Here is a 13,368-nt window from a genome sequence, read left to right on the forward strand (position 1 = left end):
CAAGCTAGATATGTAGAGTAATGAATAGATTTACTATTCATAATTCCACAACTGTGTGTCAGGACAATATACATATTTTAAAGTAGATGTGAAGTTAAAAAGAGTAAATTTAAACGTACCTGTATTTAGTTACCTTCACAGTATAGTGGTAGTCAGCTGCGGCCTGTCCTTTGAGGATATGGGGCCATATCCCCCACCTTTTGCTTTGCCCCTCAAAAACAGTGTCCGTGAGGCCAAACAATGGTCAGCCTGACAAACACTCTTAATTTTCAGGTCAGGCAGCCAGGAGCTAGACATGCGCTATTTGCACAGGCTCCTGATGCCTGAGCTGAACTTTGCTGGCTGAAGAAGTCACAGTCCTGTGGGCGTGACCTCTTCAGTCTACCACAGATGCCTCATGATGAGGGGGAACGTCACAGATTGCTTCGGACCTGCACACTTCAGTTTTAAGCCCTGAAGCACCCAGGGCTGAATGTCAGTCAGTGACACCTCATCACAGAGTGGGCTGGGGTCAGTAGTCTCACTGACTCATCCCACTCTGTGATAATGTTGGAACTGCTGCCTTCCTCATTGGCTGACCTTAGATTAGCCAGTGATCGAAGGCAACAGCCCCAACCCTCCTGGGACCTCTCAGGCAGAGATGAACGTAAGTGTGTGTGTGTTTTTGTTTTTTTAAATTAATGTTTGGTGTGTGCATGCCTGTATGGTTGAATATTTGATAATGAGTGTTGTGAATGGATGCATGTGTGCATGCGGGTGCGTGTGAGTGTGCATGTGCACCGGTGTGTCCCACCTGCCCTCCTTAAATTACCGGCTGCCACTGGTGGTAGTTAATATCTTGGATTTGATATTTTTACAGGACGATATTTTGTCTCTTGACAATGTGAAATACAACTTGGAAAAGTGGTGGAGCAGGGTTGGGTGGGATAAAACAAAAATAAAAGATACATTTTAAAAAAAACGTACCTGAAAGTCGCCGCAGCTCTCAGCCGCTCTCCGCTGCACTGCAGACTCCCAGCCTGCTCTGGGTAATCATGACGCTGCTCAAAGCAGTGTTGTGATTGGCTGGAGTGCCCTGGCTGGGTGCTCCAACGCAGACTGGGAGCCTGGGATGGTATCTCTCCATCTTGGCAACACAGTGCCGGGTTGGAGAGAGCCCTTGTGCGCATCTTTGTTTGGCCGGCCTGAGACGGCCGGCCATACATACATGCGCACTAAGGGGAGTGCTCTCTGCACTCCCCTCGGTGCTGGTCACCCCATGACCCCTTTTTAAAGGTTTCCAGCTCCTGCTGCTGGCGGGGGAGGGAAGATGGGGGGGTGATGCTGCTCCACCCTAACGGAGAAGCATCCCCTGAACTTTGGGCCACAAAAATCTTCTGCGAGCCGGCATCAAGTGAAAGGTAAGGCATAAAGGTCTCCTATCCCATTAGAGAAGAGTAATATTTAGTTTTCCTCCTAATGTATCACACCTCAACTATCATTTTGGAGTATTTGACACCCAGAGAAGAGATACAAACAAATTACTTTTGAGCACAAAATCAAAGTTTGTACATACATATCAAAATTTGCAACAGAGATTTTCCAATAAAAGTGACAATCTAAAGGCTTGCATTGACATCATCACTCCACAGCTCATGGAGTCTAGCCCTTGACCTCCTATGCTTTTATGTTATCTCATTAAATTGCATTTTAATAGAGCCACTGTAATAATTGGGGGCTGCTGTTTTGGCAGAAATGCCTCTGTAAATGTAAGCAAGCAACACTGTAAGGAAGCAGAGAGGCTCTTGAAGACACTGGAAGTGTTAGGAGAAGAGCATTGGTGTAAGGAAGGTTGTTTAACCTGGGCATCAAGCATTTGCTGCAACCATACCAGGTATTTTGAAAGTTTACCTCAGATGTTTTGTTATTGCACACTACATTACTCTGGAAAAGCATTGAGTGCATTTTTCTGATTCAGAACCCCCACTCATGACTTAGGGCTTCTTACGGGCTTCAATTTGACATCCAGTAAAACTCAGAGTGACCAACAATCATAAAATCAATGAGTGATAGAAAAGATATCTGAGTTGTGGACGGTTAGTGCCTTATGATGCAGTGTTTTTCAAAGTAATTTAGAAATCTTTTCTCAATTTCAGCAGCATTGAGGTAGTCCTCAGGGATGCGGAAATCTTTGGTGTACAGAATGAAAAGGCCTTTTGACTTGTTTTTTTTTTCCTTTTTTACACTTATCACTCTGTAGTCTGATGGTGTTCTGACTTCAAGTGTGCCAAGACTCACCAGTGGTGGAGAGCTTGTCTGCAAGATAAGCGGGGATGCTGGTTGTGATAGCTTTGTAAGTGATGCCACTGATGGTGTGGGCAGGCAAGGGGAGCCAATGGAGTTCCATCAGGATGGTGATGATGTGATCATATTTCTTCAGGCTATGGCTCGGATGTGGTGTGATGTGTAGGATGCCCTTAAGAGGTGTCAGTGTTTAGTCTGGAAGGCCTGGAACAGGGCCTTACCACCGCCCGATGAGATTATGAGGGTACCGTACAAGTGAAAAGCAGTTCTGAAGTCTTTCTCTGGAAGAAACGGTTTTGCTTTCTTTATTAGTGAGAGCTGATACTAGGCTGTCTTTGTTGTTTGACACTGTGTTTCTTTATGGTGAGGTTGACCTCCAAGGTAAATCCAAGTGACTAAGTATTCAATGAAATTTGGGGTTCAAAGACGTAAAGGATCATCACATTGGTGATGTCATAGGAACTGGATCCCTTCAAATGTACTTGTATAATTTGACTAAATCATGATTGAAAAAGCTTCTGAAACACTGCACATTTGGATAATTTCAGTGTACTCATATTTGCTGAGTGGCAATATGACATGGAAGATAAGGTGAGTTGTCTTGCCCCTCATAACACACCTCTGGGTGTAGTTATATTTAAATTAGCAATACCATAGTGACAAGGTCCTGCATAGTTTTATGTTTCTAAAGATACCCTAAGTGACCAAGGTATGTCCATACGTGGGTCCTTTGCTCACTGTGCCACTGGATTCAAGCTAGCATAGGTGCTGAGGGATGATATCGTGCAACCGGTCCCAGGATGCTTGTTTCCTGTCCAGGGAGGACCTGGCCTGGCAGTTCAGGCTGGACTACTCCCATGGGTAGCAGGATCAAGACTGATTTGCATATGGATGGTTCCAAACTGGGGTGTCATGTTGAGCAAAAAAACAATTGATTTAACCCAGATCTGTGAATGGGGGTGAGTGTTTGAAAAGTTTCAGCATTCCGTCCATCATCCTTTTATGTTGCTAAGGTTCTGCATATAACAGTAGGCTATCTGTTTCCATGATCAGTACTGATGCATTATACTTTTCCACTGACAATACAGTGGTTTGTGATTGCAATACAGTTGAGCATTTTTTATGCATTCTGTAAAATGTAATTTGCCTTTGTTCATTCTAACAGGGAAGGATGCTCGCCTCTATGTCTTTAGGCTCAGCACAATCCGGAAATTCCTGGAGGATAACATAGTGAAGACCAAGTATGACTGTCGGGAAAATAAGCTTGAAAAAACTAAAGGTATCTCTTCTTTCACTTGGATATTGCTTGTTCTTAAAATGTATCAAATTTGTGCTAAATAGTAGCATAAAAATATATTTCCCGGGTTCTACCAAAGAAGATTAATTGACATTTTAGTTCGTTTTTTAGTTCTCATTTTGGAGTTAGAAGACATTTGTTTCACACTTTATGTTGCAAGTGTCTAAATTTAGATGTAAACTCAAATATTTCTTGTTATTAAAGACGTTTTACGTTTTACCCAACTGACCAATTCATTTGTGCTCCTCTTTTGAAATAAAGGGGGTCATTACAACCCTGGCGGTCTTTGACCGCCAGGGCTGTTTTGGAGGAAGCACCGCCAACAGGCTGGCGGTGCTTCCAGGGGAATTACGACCACAGCGGAGATTCCCCGCCACATTGGTCCCGGCGGTTTAAATCCCCCAGGGCAACGAGTCCCCCTCCCGCCAGCCTTTTCATGGCGGTAAGAACCGCCATGAAAAGGCTGGCGGAAAAGGGAGTTGTGGGGCCCCCTGCCACGGCCCCATGGAACTTTTCACTGTCTGCTATGCACCCGTCGCACAGTCGCAACACCACCGGCTCCATTTGGAGCCGGCTCCCGTGTTGCAGCCGAGAATCTGGTAATAACGTGTTGGAAATTAGTGTTAGACTTCATGGACATTGACAATCTTTAGTACATATCAAACTTTGCAACAGAGATTTCCTAATAAAATTGACAGTCTAAACGCTTGCATTTCCATCACCACTCCATAGTTCATGGAGTCAAGCTCTTGACCTCCTATGATGTCAAAGCCCTCTCTGTCACTTTGTGCCAGTCTGCAAATATGACATAAGTAACAAGATCTCCTTAACAATTCCTCTTCTCATTGGGACACTGGTAAGTTAAAGACATAACCTAGGACTCACAGCTCCTACTTCGATCATCACCAGACAAATAATGTTCTGTCCTTTGGAGTCATCCCAGGGGCCTCAAGCACACAATCTCTATCCATTGAAAACCCCTATAACTAGCTAACCACAGACCTAGTTCAAGTCTTCCCTGTGTCAGAAAAGCACTTGCATCTGTTACTACCTGTCAACATCCAAGGATTCAAACGACCTTCTACATGACAATCACTCAATCTTTAGACCCAGTAGAGGCACAGAGACCACTCAACATCAAGGAAGAACATCTCAATTCCTGTAACCAGGGTTGGGTCTGTGCACTGACTATATTTGACTTCTTGGCTGACTCTGACACCATTGGTGACGAAATGCTATTAGATACTACTACAAAGACTGTCTACATCTGCTGATATCAGCAGAAACCTTACTTATCAAGCGAGTAGACCCACTCATCTCCAGAGCACTTGACATCAACTGTGGTGCACCTCAGGGATCTGCTTTGTCACCAAGCTCTTCAATGCTTATGTTCCTCTCTCCACCCATGGCTGACACATTAGAATTCTACAACAAAAGATAGCACATGCGTGCAGAGGATACATAGTTCCAAATAAATTCTGAAGATTAACTTGACAACCATCTCCACATATGGCACTGATGCTTTCTGGTTCATTAGTTGATGTAGCTTGATTGGCTCTCTGGTGAAACTCTGCTCCTGGACTCTATGAACCAATTCCTTTTTTCTATGTTTTGGCCAGTGAAACAGGTCACCCCAATGACTGTGGACAAGGCATGCAATTTGGCTGTACTCTGTAAAGAGTGATCGATATTTTACTCCAAGATTAATGTCACTTGCAGAACAGCATTACACCAACTTGTTCAAGATGGTTATCCTGATTCTCTGAATCGTCCCTCAAAATGTGGTGAATAACCCACCTGCCATATTAGAATGTCCATAGGCTTTAATACACTAGTAGTACATCAGTCGGGATATCCGTCTCTTTTGTGACGGAGTAACCTGTCACCAAACTCTAAATAAGACCTATAGTTTCATCTCCCTGGCTGTTAGGACACTTGCTGAGCCAATGATTTTTCATCATGCACTAGACCTTTTTGACAGTGAACTAGCTTCAGATTCTGTCCATCACTGCTGGAGGATCTACTAGTTCTCCACCACTGATTCTGCAAGTCTCCATTCCTTTAAAGCCATACAAAATTTCTGTGAGGCTAGTGCAGGGTGATTAGTAGTACAAGACATTACACTACCTACCCAACATATCTGCTTCTTTGATCAATTTTGTTTTATAATTGATTTATATCCAAAGATATTGTTGTTACTTGAAGAGTAACGTATTTTAAAACTCCACTGAAGAGTCATATTCTCATAGCAAAATCAATAGAAAGCCTGTCAGTTTTCTGTGATTTTGCTTTTCTTTGCAGTGTTTGGTTTGCATATCTAGAGATTAATACTAGTAGTTGAGCCATACCCCTCTGACCAGGCTTGATTCAGTAATTACATTGTGCAACTTATCTTTCCATGGATGTCTGTTTCCTCGAAGAGTCTCAAGTGTTTTAATATATGCATAAATTAAAGCAAAACCTTACTTTGTATCCCCCAGGTTGCCACTTGTATTCTATCAACACTCACAACAGCAACGAGTTGAGAATTGTCGTGGCCATTCGTAACAAGCTGTTGCTCATTACAAGAAAACACAACCACCCCAACAGCTTCCAAAGCCTGTCTGCGATGTCTCCATCATCAGAATCCCCGGTAGAGGAGTTCCAGTATATCAGGGTATGTTTACATCATTTGCCAGCTCTAATGAGCTTTTATACTTTATATTACAATAAACTGACATCTATCATCAGTGGCAATTTTAAAGAAAAGCATGTTGTCTAAACGATGAAACTGATATGTGGCTTTCATTTGGTGTGCAATGTTTTCACATGTGCATAGGTTTCAAATCATGCACCCAATCATACATTATTTGAATAATGGTCCATCAAAATTGGTTAAATACTTCAGGTAAATACCTTAATAACCCTATGCTTAAGGAAGTCCAAGAGGCATCTGTCTCATGTAGATCTGCTTGTTCTAGCATAAATGGACCACCTAATGATGTCTCCAGAATAATATGCGCACAACTATTAGTTGGCCTGGCCAAAAAGGCTCAGTGAACTAGGAAACCCCTAAAGTTTAAAGATTTATGAAGTTCAGGGAACATGATGAAGCCTGAAGGGTGATTGGTCCTTTAGGTTTGCTGAGGTAATGTATGCTTATTTATAGTAAAGCAGCAGCATATTTTTTTGTTCATCAGCTCTTGTGGTTGTTGGTAGGTTTCTCCAAATTAGTGTAGGCACCTGGATGTGTTTGCACATTAAATATAGAAACTAATCTCTCTGCTTTGTTTTATTGGTTCCTTAAATATGTTGAATACAAAGGAAGTGCTGCATCCTTGTTAGTGTGAGAATGAATGTTGCACTGGTACCCTAACATGAAAAGTCTTCCTAGGCTCATGGGGCCTGTGTGAATGATATGTAAACAGAAGAAGGTTGTCCTCTCTGACTAAGCATGAGCATTAGCAACAAACTGCTGGTGTCTGTGAAAACAGAAGATAGCCCTTTTCTGCTTAGAGGATCTGTAGGAGAACTGTCAACACAGAAGAAAGACTACCTTATCTGTATTAATTAGAATGCCAATGTAAACTAAAACTGACTGTGCTGCCTGAGAGATCTTTCCCTTACAATGACCTGTGTTAAAAGTGAAACACCCGGAAGAACGAGAACCACGAGGTTGTGAAAAACGAAAGCGAAACAATGCATTCGTTTTCCACGACTTCCTTGTTTTGGTACCTTAACCAAGCATGTCTGAACAATGTACATGCGTGGTTAAGGTACAGAAGAAGGGAGTCGGGGTGGACGCGGTGAAGGAGGAGGTAAGTTGGGCTCGGACTGGGGCTGTTTTTGGGGGGGTGGGGAACTCGGGGTTATTAAGGTTTGGGGGCAGGGTTTAGGTTTAAGGGGTGGGTTGGGGTGTTTAGGTTTTACGGGCGGGGTGGGGACTCAGGGTATTTTTAGTTTTTGGGGTGGGGTGGCATGGGGGCTGGGGTGATTAGGGTTTGGGGGGTCAGGGTTTAGGTTTAAAGGGTGGGGTGCGGGGTTGGGGTGTTTAGGTTTTAGGGGCAGGGTGGGGACTCAGGTATTTTTAGTTTTTGGGGTGGGGTGGGGGGCTGAGGGTGATTAGGGTTAAGGGGAAGGGGGTCAGGGTTTAGGTTTAAGGGGTGGGGTGGGGGGCTGGTGTGGAAGCATGCTGGGTTGTGCATGCTGATTGCTAATGCCTTTACCAGGAATGCGTTTACAATGGTAAAATCGTTGTAAACGCATTCGTGGTAAAGGCATTAGTGGTTAGAACGAGGTCGTTGTTCCGACCTCGTTGTTGAGCCACGGTTTGTTAAGGCACCCATGGTTCCGACATAAAACCAAGTTAAAAAACTGAAATGGTATACAGGCTCCTAAATCCCCCAGTAAGTTCAGGGAAGCATTTAGGAGCCTGTTTTTACCAATAATTGGTCATGAGTTCCTTTGGTTTTTCCAGGTCAATCCACAAGCTCTACTGAATCAATTTTTGGAAATGTTTGCAATGTCTGAGTGACAAGCCTAAGTACTAACATAAAATAAGATAAACCACCATTCTAAGAATGTAAACATAAGCTGGTAAGGTTATGAGAATTGATTCACAAGCATTGCAAATCTACGTGTATTTGTACAGAGAAATGAGTGAGCAAAAGTAGAAGAACCCACTCAGGCAAGTTAAACATATCTTCAATAAAATTGGAAACAAAAAGTAAGCCCAAAAAATCCAACTTTGTAAAGACAGAAAACAATGAAAACACGCTTTTGAATTGTCCATAGTAGTTTGTTTCAGGACCGGTTAAGACCTTTTCTACATGTTCTCTCTAAGCTCAAATCACAAACATTTTTTGCACAGTGTGCTATGTACGTTTCAATTCAACCTCCCAACTCACAAAATAGATGCCCTGATTTTCAAAGTCCTTGAAAAGAGTTGAAAATCGCCTGTAGCAATGTTACTGTTATGCAGTGGATTTTCACACATTTAGTGATTACAAACAGTCCCAGTAATCTAGTAAATCTATCTGCCATTAATTTCCAGGCATACTTCAATGCAGAACATTTATAGATGCAGATTTTCTAGCAGGCATATATTTCCCCATTGAGAAGCTCCTTCTTCCATTTCCCCATCAAATCAGTAAATGCTCTAAATGCTGCCATAAACAGGAACAAATGTGCCTACATTTTCAGAGGTAGTTGGCACCTGCAAGTTTCAGGAAAATATCCTTAACCTTGTGAGTATTCACCTTCATCTGCAGGGCAGTACACCCAGAACCACCCGTAATCCCAACCCAATTCTATTCACACATGCTGGAATACTGTCCACATTCTAAAGTACACTGAATGCGAAATTCTCCAGTTTTTGATTTTACAAATCCAAATGTGGGATTGATGCCCACAAAGTGCAGCTTTGCACACGTAAATTGAAGTTAAGCTTGTAAAAAATCATTTATGAAGTGGACCCTGGATTGGTGGACTTCCAATGCTTTTTAACATTAGTTCTACTATGTTTATTGTTTGCACAATATTATTTGTAAATTCGTTTTATCCAAAGACTTTTTCCATGTTTTGTTCCAGTTCAAAAAAGGAATCCATACCCTGTAAAAAGTGTTTTCTTTTATTTTTAAAGGCTACCTCTTAGGTATTTATTGATTGCCATATACAACCGAAAGTCTACATGAAGCTAGTTTAGGAATGCTATACAAATGGGATAGTGATTACATGTCCAGTAGGCAGACACTAAATTCCTCATCATACATTTGTCTGTTTATGTGTCATTTACATTTTGATTCCACCCACCACAGTATGCATTGGCAGGCTCAGTGGATAAATACAGTTCAGCCATTGGCTAACTTCACTGTCAGTTCTAGCCTTTCACAAGGAGCACACCAACAAACAGGTGCCAGTGCCACGGAGTAAACGATGCACGCTGGCTGGCGAGTGTAATGTTGTGTATTATGACATAATAATAATAAAAATAATAATAATCATAATAATCGTAATAACCATAGTAATGAAAATAGTAATAATATTAAAAGTACTACTACTAATACCACTACTACTACTACTACAACTACTGCTACTAATAATAATAATAATAATAATACTTATAAAAACAATACGCATTGTAATGAAAATAATAATATTAATAGTAATACTACTACTACTACTAATAACAACAATAATAAAAATAATAATAATAATAACTATTAAGCTGCTAAACATTTTAAACAATATTACAGAAGAAAGAGAGCAAGACAACAAAAAGAAAGGGACAACTAAACAAAGTAGCAAAGTTCAAGTGCCTTCCCAAACCTACAGTGTATTCAAAAGTTCTGAATCTTGCACTTTTGGATTAGCCTGTGTACCTCCTGGACATGCTGCTTATGTAAAGAGGAAGAGTGCCACCAACAGGATGCTTAGTGTGTCAATCACTGAAACAGCTCTTAATGGATCTTGAGTATGTGTCATATTTTGTCCCTCCAATGAAGTTTTGAATAGGCTTCAATTTTGTCTAGTTGGAATCAGGGAGGCCCAGCCACACTACCATACTTCATCTTGCGAATGGATGGAAGAGGTTTTCACTGCAAATAAAGTGTATGAAAACATGACGAAGACATCCCGTTAACTTGAGGCTGACATGAGAGGTCACCAATAAAAAAAAGTTAAGAGATCTAACCTGCAGCATTTGGACTGCCAGAGGCCTTAAAGTGTCCAGCGCAATATAGTCCTGCAAGCACTGCTTCTTCATGTTAATGCCATTCAGCTGCATAGAGGTACTACACTTGCAGATGTTTATGGCTGCCAACAAGTAGTGAAGCAGTATGAATGATTGTAGGACATTGTAATCTAAGTGAATGAGCAAATGAGCATCGTCACTATAAGGCAACGCAGAGCAGGTGATGGATCTGATCAGGCTTATCAAATGTGTAATGTAAACGTTAAACGGAATTGGTGAGAGAGGAAATCTCTATGATATACCATAGAAAGCTTCTAAACTAGGTGCTCTGAATCGGGTTACGGTCAATTATTGCAACGGTCCCTACAGGAAAGATTGAAACAACTTTGTTACTTATCCCAAAATCCCCACTTCTCCTAGCCTCATTATGAGGATTCCATGATCTAATGTATCAAAGAGAGTGGTCAGTCCCCTTCCTCGAGAGTTTTTCTATTGCCGTCAGCAACTGTATCCACCTCTGTTTCTCTACTCTTCCATGGCTGAAGACCAATAATGATCGATCTCAGAGGCTAAATTGATCTAAATAAGTGGAAACTTGTTTGGCTACTATGCTTTCTATGAATGTTCTCAAAATGTTGTCAATAAATAAACAAGTTGTCAAATATTTACTTTTTGAATATCCGATTCGTATTAATCAAACTTCTGTCACTATCGCTTAAAGTGATTCTTTAAAAAAAAAAAAAATAGAAAAAGTATCTGTTTTCCGTTTTCTATTCAGTTGGAACTTTATCAGTGTCTAAGTAACAGTTTAAATGTCTATAAGATATTGTACCGTGCCTGGAGCCACTATCGGAATGATGGATATAGTGCACATTTCTCCAGTGATACCAATTTCGTGATGTTCATTGTTTTCATACCTCTTCAAGTGAGAGTGCAATAACATTTTAATATCATAGGAGCAGAAACTCAGATAGACATCAACTTGATAACTTGAGGGTTTTTTATCTGTATATAGATTTCTAAAATATTTGTGTTTCTTTTTAGATGTTTTGAGGTAAAGAACTCAGGAATTTTGTTAGAGAAAGCTAGAGAAGGGATCCACTATTATCACAGCAAGATGCAAAAATGTTTTTATGACTGAAAACAGTGGACAACAGGAATTTTCCACAGCTACAACACTGGTGCATAGATAATTGGATAGGCAAGAAATAGCAATTTGTATAAGCTTACAGACAGGATTAACAGTGGCTTCTTCTTCTGTAGTTTGGGATAACCTCCATTCGCACTGCTGCAGACAGACTTACAGCTGTTCCAGCTTGACTGCTGGCAAAAACCAGCACTAGACACTTTGGTGGCTTTTCTGTTCACATCACAATAAAGGTAAAGGCATTGTCATTGTTGAAAGAGAAAAGTAGCAACATGACCCACTCTAGGCTTTGGCTTTTGAGAGTCATGGTTCCCCCCACAATCAACAATAGTAATAAACAGCATATTAAATTGGCATGCACATATACTATAGCTAGAGCATACATAAGGGTTTGTGGTTACATCATAGACCACAAGGCCAAAAGCTTGTTAACCCATCAAATTTCTTCAAGGTGCATTTAAAGAAAGTGTATTGTTATCAAAGGAACCATATCAAAACATTTAGTCTCAGCATCATTTCCTTGTGGTGGTCACTTGTAGTCTGGCATAACAAGTAAAGAGTGAGACGTGTCAGGACATTCCTTGGAGAATTCTGTATGGATTAATGAAACTACGGACAGTAAAATAGACATTATGCTCAAAACCATTGGCCCAAATTATCTGATTATTATTTTACATACTATGATGTATTGCACGTTTATTTAATATTCCTACAGCAATGCATTCAAAAGTGACCATGAAATCACTTGTGTGATGTGTTTGTGCATATAGGAAATTTGTCTGTCAGACCCACCTGTGGTGATGTCACTAGTGGATGGACCAACAGGCGACAATGACAATATGATCTGTGTGGCATACCGGCACCAGTTTGACTTGGTGAATGAGAGCACTGGAGAATCCTACAGATTACATTATGTGGATGCAAGTAGGGTAAGTACCTTAACACTGGATTAAGTACCTTAACATTGGATTTAACTGAAAAGTATTATTGTCCTTCTTTGTACTGCAACTATTTAGTAGTATAATAAAAAATGATCGTCTGTAATTGAGTGACAAAAAGTATAAAAATCTCAGGATCTACAATATATCTCACATTAACTGGAAGAGTAGTCTACTATATTACCTTACTCCAAATTGGTGCTTGGCTGGAGAGGCTTAAGTCTTCATAAACTCAAACATGTGCCCACTACTGCCCATGTGTGACATTGTATTTTATGTTGTCTAAGTTGTTACATTATATATGATCTAAATCTTCACTTGTGGGACCTTCTTTGCCAACAGGTATGTCTGTGTCTCTCACAAATGCCCATCATCAAATGTATATGAGTGGCAACTCTGTTTGCACACTAAGGTGGTCATTCTGAGTCTGGCAGTCTTGAGACCGCCCCATCCTGACCGTGGTAACCGCCGGCACCGTCAAGCTGCAGCCAGCCTGCAGCTTGGCAGTCCGAGCAGTTGTAATCCGCCAGGGCAATGCTGCAAGCAGCGCTGCCCTCCGGATTTCGAGTCCCCATCCACCAGCGTTTCCATGGCAGTTTACACTGCTGTGGAAAAGCTGGCGGAATGGCCGTGCCGGGGGCTCTCTGGGGGCCCCTGCACTGCCCATGCACTTGGCATGGGCAGCACACTGGCCCCCATGCACAGCCCCATCGTGCATTTCACTGCCCGAATTACAGGCAGTGAAATGCACGACGGGTGCTGCTGCATTCACTACACTGTCAAATTTGCACCAGCTCGTTTCTGAGCCGGTGTCACTGTAAAAGCCATCTTCACCGCAGGGCCAAGGCCCTCTTCACCACCGGCCCTGCGGTGAACTTGGAATAGTGCTGAGGGTGTCCTGGCAGCACTAGCGGTCAGGTGGCAGAATGAGTTTGGCGGGCGGCCTCTGCCACCCACCAAACTCAGAATGACCACCTAAGTATAACTTTGTGTGGAATAAAATTATTGAAAGCAGCAAAATCCTTTTTTTAAT

At 41.6% G+C, this 13,368-nt stretch overlaps 1 protein-coding gene across 2 annotated transcripts in view; it reads left to right on the forward strand.

Annotated features, from left to right (window-relative positions):
- The window catches only part of GARNL3 (GTPase activating Rap/RanGAP domain like 3), a 759,794-nt gene that overhangs the window by 700,526 nt on the left and 45,900 nt on the right, over positions 1–13,368 (forward strand). For both annotated transcript variants that reach the window (XM_069241687.1, XM_069241688.1), the window contains 3 exons: positions 3,449–3,562; positions 6,061–6,236; positions 12,168–12,326. In XM_069241687.1, coding sequence (XP_069097788.1) covers positions 3,449–3,562; positions 6,061–6,236; positions 12,168–12,326 — 449 coding nt within the window. The remainder of the gene's footprint in view (positions 1–3,448; positions 3,563–6,060; positions 6,237–12,167; positions 12,327–13,368) is intronic.

Source organism: Pleurodeles waltl, chromosome 6 (genome assembly GCF_031143425.1).
Source record: "Pleurodeles waltl isolate 20211129_DDA chromosome 6, aPleWal1.hap1.20221129, whole genome shotgun sequence".
In the NCBI taxonomy this organism is placed as follows: domain Eukaryota; kingdom Metazoa; phylum Chordata; class Amphibia; order Caudata; family Salamandridae; genus Pleurodeles; species Pleurodeles waltl.